We start from the raw sequence: 13,350 nt of genomic DNA, 5'->3' as shown, positions 1-13,350 counted from the left end.
AAAAAAAAGGAGGTGAGTATGAAGATGGATGTTTTTATAAAACAGGACTCACAGTGCGTTCTTCCCACACTTACCTGCATAGGTATCCGACTCCTCCTGACTCCCCCGCTTTCTTCTATCTGATTCCACAAGCATCTGTTTATTCCCTAACTGTGGGTCAGACAGCCCTGGCCCAGACATTAGCTTCTGCTGATAGAAGGTTTATTAAGTGCCGCAAAACAACGTAATTGCCCACTTAGAAAATCTGCTTGGAAAGGAAGAACACGAGGTGTGATTTTCTATAGTCTTAACTCCTTTGTTTCACTTAGATTCATCTACTCCTTTCAGGCCTTGCAGACATACCTGTTTCCATGGCCGTGATACTATGGTCATGATACTGTTTTTTGGCTCTGCTGTTTGCTGAGGTTAAAGAACAAAACATTCACCTCATCACATGGTAATCTATTTCGAGAAAGGGCAGGGAGGTTCCCCTCATCCCTTGGGTCCCTTTTGCTGTCTTGCTGCTTGGTTGTCGGTGTTGCTCAGCGAGACGGTCACAGGCACAGACGTGCCGTTGATACTTCCCAGCTGTGGGCCTTGGATGCATTCTCACCTCTCAGGGCCTCAGCGTCCTCTCCAAAGTGGAATAACAATCGTACCTCCCTCACAGGGTTTTGATGAAGACTTAATGAGTTTGTATTTATAAAGTGGTAAAATTGGTATCTGGCAGATGGTAAGTGCTCTGTTGTCATCATTAAACATATGAACATTTGCTTTCCATGTCTAGCTTTGTGGAATTAAATTCTTAAAGGTCATCAACCAGGGAATAAAAATGGGTCCAGTTATAATCACAGCAGTTGCTTAACTTAGGAAGTATTTGTGGGGAAATAGGTGGAGTTTCGGAGAGAAGTTTTTCTAATGTTGTTACATAAAAAATCACAAGCTGCATTTAACCACATTAAAAAAATAAAGCTTTCAAACAAATAATTGGAGTAAAGGTTGAGCCCATGGGTAGACAAATAGAGTACAAGTGTTTTACCTAATAATCCCAGGTAATTTCTGTGAGCTAATAATTACTCACTTAACTGAGCATCTCACGGGAAAGTCAGATACTTGTTTCTTAGGTTTATCACAGACTTGTTATTTAGAAAGTGCTCAGCGTGCTTTCCGCCCTGTATTTGTAGACACGAGCTTTCAGAACACGGGGACTCGGGGCCTTAGCAGAGTGACAGCCTGAATTCCAGTTGAAATGTGGCCTCTGCCTCTCGGGGCTGTCCTTTCCTCCTCTTGGTTCTCTGGAATCACCCAGGACTTTGCAAAGAGGCTGAAGTGTGACAGCACTCACACTCCCTTGCTACAACCATTGCAGGCAAAGAGCAGATCTTGCTGCAGAAGGATTACGAGTCGGCGTCTCTGACCGAAGTCCGGGCTCTGCTGCGGAAGCACGAGGCATTCGAGAGCGACCTGGCGGCGCACCAGGACCGCGTGGAGCAGATCGCGGCCATCGCGCAGGAGCTCAAGTACGTGCTCTGTGTGGGTGCCAGTGCTGACATTGAGCCCTGGGTTCAAGCGAGGACTCGGTGGAGAGCTTCTCCAGGCGTTCCCAGGGAGGGGCAGGGGAGCTTGCCTTTCCTGTCCTGTCTTAGATGTATCAATAGAACCAAGCCAGGGGACCCTGTGAGGGGATTGGTCCTGTTTTTTTTTTAATTGAAATATAGTTGATTTACAGTGTTGTGTTTGTTAGTTTCAGATGTACAGCAAAGTGATTCAGTTATACATATATATATACATATATATATATATATATGTATATATATATACTTTTTCAGATTCTTTTCCCTTCTAGGTCATTACAAAATACTGAGTATAGTTCTCTGTGCTATACAGTAGGTTCTTGTTGACAACCCAATCAAAAAATGGGCAGAAGATCTAAATAGACATTTCTCCAAAGAAGACATACAGATGGCCAACAGGCACATGAAAAGATGCTCAACATTGCTAATTATTAAAGAAATGCAAATCAAAACTACAATGAGGTAGTAACTCATACCAGTCAAAATGGCCATCATCAAAACGTCTACAAATAATAAATGCTGGAGAGGGTGTGGAGAAAAGGGAACCCTCCTACACTGTTGGTGGGAATGTAAATTGGTGCAGCCACTATGGAAAACAGTATGGAGGTTCCTTAAAAAACTAAAAATGGAGTTGCCATATGATCCTGCAATCCCTGGGCATATTTCTGGAGAAAACTATAATTCAAAAAGATACATGTACCCCTGTGTTCATAGCAGCACTATTTACAGTAGCCAAGACATGGAAGCAACCTAAATGTCCATTGACAGGTGAATGGGTAAAGAAGATGTGGTACATATATACAATGGAATATTACTCAGCCATAAAAAAGAATGAAATAATGCCATTTGCAGGAACATGGGTGGACCTAGAGATTATCATACTAAGTGAAGAAGTGAAGTAAGCCAGACAGAGAAAGACAGATACCATATGATAACACTTATATGTGGAATCTAAAAAAAAAAAAAGTCCTTTTTTAAAAAATAATTTATTTATTTTATTTGTTTACTTTTGGCTGCCTTGGGTCTTTGTTGCTGCGTGCAGGCGCAGGCTTTCTCTAGTTGCAGCGAGCGGGGGCTACTCTTGGTTGCAGTGCATGGGCTTCTCATTGCAGTGGTTTCTCTTGTTGCAGAGCATGGGCTCTAGGCACGTGGGCTTCAGTAGTTACGGCGCATGAGCTCAGTAGTTGTGGCTCGCGGGCTCAGTTTGTGGCGCACGGGCTTAGTTGCTCCACAGCATGTGGGATCTTCCCTGACCAGGGCTCGAACCCGTGTCCCCTGCATTGGCAGGTAGGTTCTTAACCACTGCACCACCAGGGAAGCCCTTTTTTTTTTTTTTTTTAAGAGATGCACTGACTTCCGCTCTGGTGCTTTGACTGTGGTAGCGTCCCTGTGCCCTCCCATCGGGCAGCACCCCCAGCCCCAGCACAGGCAGCTTCGTATCCAAGAGGATGAGAAACAAGTAACAGGACAGAGCACGGCTCGCAAAGGCGGCCTCACCCAGGCCTGGGTGCAGGAGACGGGACCACATTGCCCGCCCAGAAACCAAAAACAAGACACCTCTGAAGGAAGAAACATTAAGACCCCACTTTTCTTTGTCGTCAAATAAGTGCTATTTCATTTTCATGCTTTTTATTTTGTGGGAGGAGCTAGCATGAGGTTGAACCCAGGCTGGTTTACCCAGTGGGAGTTGTAGGTCCTGCTGGTCCAGGCAGTGCTGCTTCTGGCTGTGGCCACCCTCCAGAAGAGGGGCCTCCCTGCAGTGTTTCTAAGCTTTTTTTTTTTTTTTTTTAAGACCCTTGCTTCTTTTTGATAAATACAGAATTTTATTCCCTACTTCTCTGTCTCTCATTATAACCACGGATATATTTGCACAATTTTTAGAGCCTGTCACATAATGATAACTTTAAACAACCAATAATAAATGTTTATTATGATATGTTACATTTTAAGACCCCCATGTTGCTCACTCTTAACCAGAGCAAATGCCTTAATTAACAGAGATGGCCTCTTTTAAGAGTATCTTCCTACTCGGCCTTGCCTAAATATATTCTTAATTATTTGTGGTCTTCATATCTAACTTGTTCACTGTGTTTGTGGCCTTATTCTTATTTCTCTTGCTTCTTGCATGTTGGCCGTTTGGCTGCTTGTTAACAATTAAAAATAAAATAAGGGGGAGAAACTCAAGCAATTTAATGCTCTATCATAGCTCCCATAAGTAATTTGGAATGGTTTTAAGTGTTGCCCTTAAAATTTAAGTAATAATTTTATATTATTATTATTCTCGGTTATCCTCAATGCGTATTTCTTTACACAGTCAAGAGAGGAACCACAGAATTTAAAGCTGTGCTCATCTTACTGTTATTAGTCTCCCTTTCCTTTTTACCTTTTCTAAAATAACGAATGTGTTTGTGCAGTTCTTTTTTTTTTTGTGCAGTTCTTAAAGTACAAAAAATAAAAATAGGGCTTCTCTGGTAGCGCAGTGGTTAAAAATCCGCCTGCCAATGCAGGGGACACGGGTTCAAGCCCTGGTCTGGGAAGATCCCACATGCCGCGGAGCAACTAAGCCTGTGCACCACAGCTACTGAGCCTGCACTCTAGAGCCCGTGAGCCACAACTATTGAGCCTGCGTGCCGCAACTACTGAAGCCTACGCACCTAGAGCCCGTGCTTTGCAACAAGAGGAACCACCGCAATGAGAAGCCTGCTCACCGCAACAGAGAGTAGCCTCCCCTCACTGCAACTATAGAAAGCCCACGTGCAGCAGCGAAGACCCAACGCAGCCAAAAATAAATAAATAAATAAATTTGTTAAAATAATAATAATTAATAAATAAATAAAAATAGTATGCACAGTTATGCAAACCCTAAGTCCTGAAAGCAAGTAGGCGTAGAGCTAGTACGTTTGAATTAGAGAAGAGGGAAAAATGTACACCCTAAAGATAATCACGGAGAGATGAGTGTTCATGTCTCCATTGTGGATCAGCAGACAGTTCCTAGGTTTTTGTTTTTGAAATCTTTCTGTTCTTTAATAGTTGCATTTTGAAGGGCCATGGCCTTTTCACTTTGTATTCAAGGCTGTGCACATTGCTGGTGTATTTTGGTTGGTTTTGGTTTTCTGGTTATAATAATAAGCACAGAATCTCAGTCCATCTCAATTAGTGAAGTGTGTGCATGTAGAAAGCTGCTTTTAAGAACTGGACAGGCTTTCATTAGGTGATAGGGAGCTTCTTACCCACTGAAATGACACTCGTCACAACTGTATGCATCTTCTTTATTCAGTAACAGAAACAGTAACGTTCAATAAGGACAAGCTAATATCACTTAAGAGAAAAAGCAAGTAATAAACAACCATTGCCTTCGTTTAGAGTTGGAAGAAGAAATAAACTTAAGCTTCAGGGAAATGGATTTGGATGGATAGGAGGGAATTTCCTAAAAGTCTCACCTTGGACCATTTTTGGAGAAGTCTCCTGAAGATGTCTTTAAACCTCCCTGAGTCTTGCTTTCATCTTAACTAAAAGGGTGATTACATTTTGTCCAGGATTCAAACTTTTTACCCCCAGAGATAATAGGTTAACCATCTAGCCCAGAATCTGCTTGAATGGTAAGTTCAAGTTACTTCATGTCACAAAGATCCCGTTAGGATGTACAGACGGGGCTGGAGAGAAAGAGGGACTACGGAGTGAGAAATCATTTTATTCCTGCTGTCACACGAATGGCATAAGATGAGTTTGAATCTTTGTCGGAAGAGGAAGGACTCTGTCCTGCCAGGCTCAGCGTCCCAGTGCCCCTCCTGGACGTGGTGCTCCATCCAGCCCCGTGCCCTTTGAGAGCAGCCAAGGACACAGTGGCGTGCAAGCTGATCCCTCCCTCCCTCCCTCCCTCATGACTCATTTGATGTTCCCATCACCGTGGCTTCAGCACAGCCCCTGGGACTGTCCTCCAGGTCAGATACTTGGCTTCATTTACAGGTACATCACCACTTAAAAATAATGCACTCCGGAGGCCTGGCCAGGAAAACAAAGGGAGCATAGAGTTAGCCTGAGGTGTCGAGAAGACAGCGTTTCTCTCTGTTTAGAAATCTGTTGACCACCAAGAGTTATACTAATTCTTCTCGTGATGTAAGGGAATAGTGATCATGTTTGTGATGGTGATGATGAACAAAACCCGGAAATACCCTGCCAGTTCCCTATCAGATCTTTTTTTAATTATCATCTGTTTATTTTGAGCCCATGTCCACTTTTCTTCACATCTGGGAAAGTCAATCTTTTTTTCCCTTCTGATAGTGAACTGGACTATCACGATGCTGTGAACATCAATGATAGGTGCCAGAAAATCTGTGACCAGTGGGACAGGCTGGGAACACTCACTCAGAAGAGGAGAGAGGCCCTGGAGGTGAGTCTCCAAGCCACCTGCTGGCACAGAATCTTTTAATAGGGGCTCTTTCAGTAAGTCACCGTTACTAACTTTGTTTTTCTGTGGTATGGTGTGTATAAATCGAAACATTATCTAGTGAGAGGAGCTTCTACAGAGAACATGAAAAGTAGGAGAAAGAGGGAAATGGAAAGTTGGTAGTTTTGTACTGTAATTTATCCATACAGCAGTGACGCATCCTTTTGAATTAAAGAAACAAAAGTCCAGTAGTAATGAGATAACGGTATAAACTCATTTTGTGTGAAGTAGTAATGGCAGTTAATTCCCCAGAGTCCTTATCTGAGAGTAAATTGAGCCATGAATGAAGTCAGGAAATCAGGAGGAACGGAAGTTGAGATGTGCAAAGGGAAAATGGCAACACATGTTGAAGTAAGGCAAAATGGATATGAAACAGAATCAGGATGAATTTGGCCTTGTTCAAGTATAAGGCTTGGAGAAACAGCTGGTTTTTAGCTGAAACTCATCGTCTCTCACCACGGAAGACTCAGACGACGTGACAGAAAGAAGCAGTTAGCAGTTTTCTGAGTCTTTTCACCCTGACTCTGATGAAACTTTTAACACATGTGATACCAAGCTTCCTGGATGCCAACCAGCTGTTAACATATCCACCTAAAGAAAAAGGCTGAGAGAAAGGAAGGACCAGGCATATAACAGAGACAGCTCAAATATTTTAGAACAGGAGGAAAAATGAATCTAATTATGGAAGACTTGAAGACACCAGATGCTTCCGTGCCAGCTCCCCATCCTCTCTGCCATAGGAAACGCGTAGTACCATTCTCGGTGGCTTGAAGCCTTGTGCTTTCATATGCTCAGAAAGGCAAAGAGGGTCTCTGTGTGAAATCCTGAATGAGGATTTAAGAATATGGAACTGTAGTTCCTTCTGTCTTCTCTAGGCAACTTTTGGGAAAGGCACACTGTTGATTATAAAATGAGGAAGATACCGTGAATTTTCTGTGAACCAGCACGGTTAGGGAATCAGGTCCTATAACTTACAAAGTACTGCTTTAGCTGAAAGCAAGTGCCTATATACCCTATGTGGATTCTCAAGTTTTCAAAAGAGTAGCATGTGGTAGAGTATTTTAAATACTTTCAGAACAGTGTGACTCTGGATGTTGTTAAATCCATCTCTGATTCAGAAGGCACTTCGGAGACCTGCAGGGCTCAGCCTAATCATTTGAACATCAGTTAATCTTTTGTATACACAAGCTAATGATGAGAGGATTGTGACCATCAAAACGTCAGATAATAGTTTAGTGCTCTGGAGTGCACACCTTTACATGTTCAGAGAATTTTTATGATTTAACCTATGATAACACTGGTTTCTATTTGATCTCCAGAGAACTGAGAAATTGCTGGAAACCATCGATCAGCTTCACCTGGAGTTTGCCAAGAGAGCTGCTCCTTTCAACAACTGGATGGAAGGCGCCATGGAGGATCTGCAAGACATGTTCATTGTCCACAGCATTGAGGAAATCCAGGTAACTGAAGCCAGCTCTGTGCTCTCACTGTACCAGAAATGAATTGTAATTTTAAAAACTTAGAGTTCTCTTTTTGGTTTTGTTTCATTTTTTAACTTAAAAAAATGTGGTTAGAAAACCCATATTACCCTTTGGCCTTTAGCTTAAAAATGTGTATACTACTGTTTAATGCAACTAAATTAACATCAGCCAGATAATGGTGACTACATCTAAAAGGGTCTGTTCTTTAAAATGGAATGTGGAATCATATGAGCAAAATAGACATATGCTCTTGGAGTTAGTCACAGCAAGTTACAAGTTTATTGGCTGCTGAGTTAACTACTTTGCAAATGTTTGCATATTACCCTTCATTAAGATCTATAGGGTTTTGCCAGATCATAAAGCATAAGAAGCCACAAATCAGTACCCTCTGCTTCCCACCATCCAAAATGTTCTGCTTTTTATTTTTGCTGGAGCTTCAGATTGTAAATAAGACCTCTTAAGTGATTGAGTTAGGGAGGAGCGTTCCTCTCCAATAGCCAGGACCCAATATATTAGAGACCATTGTATACTGAATTTGACGTATAATGGAATATAGAGATTCTCTTTTTTCTGTAAAATAGATAGGTCATCGAAAAGAATCCAAATGTAAAGGAAATACTGAAGGTTGGGATTTGAACCCATATCTCCCTGCCAAGGAGCATTCTAGAAGGGTTTGCACCGGGGTGTAAGAGGAAAGAAATTTGTTGAACATTGCCTTTGTCTTCTGAAAGAGGCTGTGATGGTGTTTCTTGCATAGACTCTTAAGCAGAGGTTGGCAACCTAAAACCATTTATTTTTGGAATAAATGAGATGTCTAAGTATGCCTCGGAAGCCGTACTTGACGCGTGAAGTAGTTTCTCTGTTTAGTGAAAGGTGTGCTAGCAGATGATCTGTTGTAGCATCTGAACTGAGTGTTAGCTTCGCCCTGGAAGGTGGTCCACGTGGCACCTTCCTACAGCTGAGTATAAAGGGCTGCTGTCTTATACTTTAGGGTCCAAGGGTATAGGGTTGTTAAGTGGAGGTTTTATAAAGCCTGAGGGGAAGGAGTTGGTTTCTGTGGCCTTTTCTTTTGGAGAAAGGGATGTACTTCCAGGTGATCTTTAGCTATAAAGGCAGCAAATGTGAGGTTCTTTTCTTGAGCTATAGGTAAACCTGGTCATTAGAAAGGGAAGCTAATTTAAGTTCTTTTTTTTTAAGTGTTACTGGGACACAGCCACACATTTTTTTTTTTTTTTTTGGCTGCGTTGGGTCTTCGTTGCTGTGCGCGGACTTTCTCTAGTTGCGGCGAGCGGGGGCTGTTCTTTGTTGTGGTGCGCAGGCTTCTCATCGCGGTGGCTTCTCTTGTTGCAGAGCACAGACTCTAGGTGTACAGGCTTCAGTAGTTGTGGCACGCAGGCTCAGTAGTTGTGGCTCGCGGGCTCTAGAGCGCAGGCTCAGTAGTTGTGGTGCACGGGCTTAGTTGCTCTGCAGCATGTGGGATCTTCCCGGACCAGGGCTCAAACCCGTGTCCCCTGCATTGGCAGGCGGATTCTTAACTACTGCCCCACCAGGGAAGCCCTGATTTAAGTTCTGTATGTCAGTGGCGAGTAAGACCTAAACAATAGCTGGGGATCATATATGATGAAATCAAACATAATTTTTAAAAAAGAAAACAGTTATTTTTTGAAGACTTTGGATTAATAGCCACCAAGGAGTCATCAGGAGATCTTTTTTTCCCTTTTCGAGGAACTTGACTTTTGTGCACCAGATAGCTTTTCTAAGACATCCAGAATTTGTCTTCCACCGGAGATTCCCGCAGTTATAAAGTCATTTATACGCGTGCTGAAGGGAACAGCAAGCCTATAAAATTCACACTGAAGTAAGTCAGGTTTTCTCCACTCTGTCTCTGGCTTAGAGCTTGATCACCGCCCACGAGCAGTTCAAGGCCACGCTGCCTGAGGCCGACGGCGAGCAGCAGTCTATCCTGGCCATCCAGAACGAGGTGGAGAAGGTGATCCAGAGCTACAGCATCAGGATCAGCTCGAGCAACCCCTTTAGCACTGTCACCGTGGATGAGATCCGGTCCAAGTGGGACAAGGTGAGCGACTGAGCGGGGTGGGGGCGAGGCTGACATTCTCGAAGCCGAGGTGGAGGGAAGAGGTGAAGCCCTGGGGGAGTTAGAGTGACTGCGTGACGTTGCCTCACGATCAGGGTTGTCTTCACAGACATGTTAAAAGAGAAACTGAGGCATAGTAACAAATTTTAAGTGTTTGAGCAAAAATCGATTCGAATTGGGCAGCATCCAGTCTAGCAGGCAGAAAGGGACTCCAAGGAGCTGAAAAAAATGAAAGGCTTTTATAGGCAGAAGGGAGTAGGAACAGGGAAGTTGGATTGGTTATTGCAGTTACTTTCCTTTAGGGGAGGGAAGGGGTCTACCCAGATGAATGATTGACTAAGATTCCATTTCTGGGAGAGTGGAAACTGTAATTAAGTTAAGTCTTGGTCTGGTGGAGTGGGATTTAGCACTCGACTCTATTTTGGGCCTGTTGTTTTTAACAGATGAAATATGTTATACTCTTAAATACCATTCAGCAGCTTCTGTGATTTGTAAGGAAAGAAAGTAGAAATGATTGTCCTTAAGGAAAACCTTTTCAGTGTTCGCAAACTCAGTACAGGTTATGATACTAATATCGTAAAGGAAACTATTTTTAAAACCCCAACTGAAAATTTGATGGAATCGGCTTGCCTCTAGTACTTCATTAAAGAAGTTTTAGAATATGGGATAGACATGTCCCAAGTGTGTGTGAATTTTAAATGCGGGAAAATACTTAGAAAACTGTATCTGGGGAACCAAAGGACTTCCTGCTAATTTGCTGCCTCTTATATTTTGGGAAACCATACAGATTTAATTATAGTCCAATGGGATCATTTGAGCCTTTTTGTCTCATTCTTAAGAAAGATTTATTTTCATGTTTAAATTGAGGCACGATCATCTTAGTATGCTACTACATAGTCTTTAAGAAGTCCACCACGTGCATTTGAGGTGGCTTGCTATAAAAACACACATTCAGCAATCGTTTAGTTATAAACGATGCAAAGAGGAAAAAAAAAACAGGTATGGGAAAGAGAGTGTTCATCTGAGAGACCATAATTAGTTATTGTGTTTGACCTTAAAATTAGCTCTGTTCTTCTGACAGCCGGAGTGAAGAGGGAAACGTGTTGAGCTAAGTAGTTTCCTTGAAAAAAAAAAGGGAAATGTGTCATAAAGTGAGACAAACTTTTCTCTTGTCACTAAGTTATAAAGCAAAATTTGCCAGAGGGAGTTTTGTAAAAGGGACATTGAATAATGTCTTTAGCAGCAGTTTTGCCAACACACAGAAAAGCCTTCTTGAAGTAGCTCTTTTGTCTGCGGATTCAAAAAGAACTGAGACATAGCATTAAAGTGTAAATCACAGGGTACAAATGGAATGGAAAAGATGTAGGCGGGGTAGGATACTTTCCTGTGGTCCAACATCATATAGGACTGAGCTCTTGAAACTGGCAGGCGTTCTCAACTTTTTTGTGTCTTGGATCCACTTGGTAGTCAGGGAAGCCCATGGATCCCTTCTGATAATCATATGTGTAAATTCATAAAAAAATATTTAAGGTTACAAAGGAAATAAATTACATTAAAATAGTTATTAAAATATATATATATATGTATAACTTAATCACTTTGCTGTACACCTGAAACTAACACAACACTGTAAATCAATGGTACTTCGATAAAAAATAAATTTTAATGAAAGGCTATATATATATATATATATATATATATATATATATATATATCTAAAGTTGGGATATAGTAATGTATGTGCTTCTTCACTACCACATTTTAAACCATGATCTAATAGCAAGTCTAATAATTGTGAGTAGTGATGAGTGTATATGATAATTTGAGAGGCAGGCAGTAACTAATGTATATGAGAATGTCTGTGATTTCTATTGTGATAAAGTCACAGTGGATTTGGTGCCCGCATTCATAATCAAAGGAAATGCTCATTTTCCATTAGGGGTGGTGAAAATAAGGATGCCAGTTTTCCCTCATTCAAGTTCACAAATTCTCTGCACCCTGGACCCAGCTCCCTGCAGGGTTGGTACTGCAGGCCAAGAGCCCCTGGCTAGAGGAACGGTCAGTGTCCCTCTTGCAGACTTAGCCAGTCTTTCAGCAGGCAGTGGAGGGACTGGGTGGCAGTCGAGGCTAGACTGAGCTCTTCCTTTAGTCCCTAAAGTAGGGATCCCACTCCCCTTCCCCTCCCTACCTCCTCTCCCCTCCCCTCGCTCTCCCTCCCTCTCTCTCTGCTCCCACCCCTGCCCTTCAGCCAACACCACCGATCTTGGTCCCTCCTCCTGGACCACAGCTGGCCTCTAACCCCTGTTGCCCTTGAACCCTGGCAGGTGAAGCAGCTCGTGCCCATCCGGGACCAGTCGCTGCAGGAGGAGCTGGCCCGCCAGCATGCCAATGAGCGTCTGCGGCGCCAGTTCGCCGCACAGGCCAATGCCATTGGGCCCTGGATCCAGAACAAGATGGAGGTGGGTTAGTGCCCTTCAGAGGGAGCTTGTCACAGCCTCCAAATCGGTCCCTGAGCTGACAGGACGACCCGTCTCCACTCAGTGCCGTGAGAGCACCATCCAGGTCGCCATGGGCCTTACTCTTGATGGCCCCTGGGCTCTTGCAGCCTGGGCGCCCATGAGCATCAGTGCGGGGTGGGGGGCAGGGAGGGCACCTGTGCACCAAAGTTGAGGCTGTTCTTGCTGCCATCCATTCATTCTGTCCTTAAGAACGGTGACAGGGCTCTTTCTCAGTTTTCAGCCTCTGCAGGACCTAGAGTTTTTAACAGTCTGTCCCTAATGAGTCACAAATACTTGGCATTTTCAGAACATTCAGGGAAAAGTAATCTTTGAATGACACTGATTGCTGGGTTCATTTTATCACCAAGAACAGCCAAGAGACATTTATTGGCCTATTTATTCTTCTCCCAGCCTCTCTTTTGGTGATAAAATGTTAACTTTTTTCTTAAGAGGAGGACATCTAAAAATCTAGGAAATTCTTTTGATCAGTGATGAAGCATCCAGTGGTCTGAAATCTCCCTGGCAGCTGCATTCATGCAGACCATCCCCTGGCCTCCTTCAGAAGAGGCAGGTCCAGCCTGGGGAGGCGTCTGTGTTCACTGGAAGAGGCCTAAATGGCTCCTTTCTTACCCATCTTGCTTTGCTTTTATGGATCTTGGTGGTTTTGTTTTGTTTTTTCCCCATTCTCTAGACAGACTAGAAATAGAGCTTGCTTCATGCTGCGGTACTATCCTGTTTCCTACTTTATCTGAAAAAGCAAGTGTCTCTAGCTGCCGCCTCATGCCGGCATAGCATTGGAAGCAGAAGCAGGAAGGCCCCCATAGTAACTTGAAAGGCCGGCTCACCTTGTTTTCTTCTCCTGTTGATGCCTCCACCAGGAGATTGCCCGGAGCTCCATCCAGATCACGGGAGCCCTGGAGGACCAGATGAATCAGCTGAAGCAGTACGAGCACAACATCATTAACTACAAGAACAACATCGACAAGCTGGAAGGCGACCATCAGCTCATCCAGGAGGCCCTGGTCTTTGACAACAAGCACACTAATTACACCATGGAGGTACAGCCGCCACACAGGCCTGCGGTGCTCTGGTTTCTGGTTGTGACCACTTCACCTTCTCAGGGTGTTTTCCTCCCACGTTTGTCTGCATCTGTTCCTGATTTGTTCTCTAAGTATGAAAGGGATCATCAAACCTTTCCTGTTACTGTATGTGAAAAAGCCTTGTGAACTAGACCAAGCGCTACATAGTTGTTAATTATCATCACCATCCTCAGCAA

At 43.3% G+C, this 13,350-nt stretch overlaps 1 protein-coding gene across 5 annotated transcripts in view; it reads left to right on the top strand.

The window, feature by feature from the left end:
- ACTN2 (actinin alpha 2) overlaps nucleotides 1-13,350 on the top strand; it is a 79,107-nt gene that overhangs the window by 57,564 nt on the left and 8,193 nt on the right. For 4 of the 5 annotated variants that reach the window (XM_082629565.1, XM_082629567.1, XM_082629566.1 and 1 more), the window contains 6 exons: nucleotides 1,349-1,499; nucleotides 5,835-5,943; nucleotides 7,320-7,460; nucleotides 9,376-9,558; nucleotides 11,901-12,035; nucleotides 12,953-13,132. In XM_082629565.1, the coding sequence (XP_082485691.1) occupies nucleotides 1,349-1,499; nucleotides 5,835-5,943; nucleotides 7,320-7,460; nucleotides 9,376-9,558; nucleotides 11,901-12,035; nucleotides 12,953-13,132 (899 nt within the window). Of the gene's footprint in view, nucleotides 1-1,348; nucleotides 1,500-5,834; nucleotides 5,944-7,319; nucleotides 7,461-9,375; nucleotides 9,559-11,515; nucleotides 11,675-11,900; nucleotides 12,036-12,952; nucleotides 13,133-13,350 lie in introns of those variants that run through there. The other variant, XM_082629569.1, reaches the window with a different exon arrangement.

Source organism: Mesoplodon mirus (assembly GCF_964341445.2).
Source record: "Mesoplodon mirus genome assembly, chromosome: 2".
In the NCBI taxonomy this organism is placed as follows: Eukaryota; Metazoa; Chordata; class Mammalia; order Artiodactyla; family Ziphiidae; genus Mesoplodon; species Mesoplodon mirus.
Note: the sequence above shows the minus strand (reverse complement) of the source record. Positions and strands in the feature narration are given on the sequence as shown.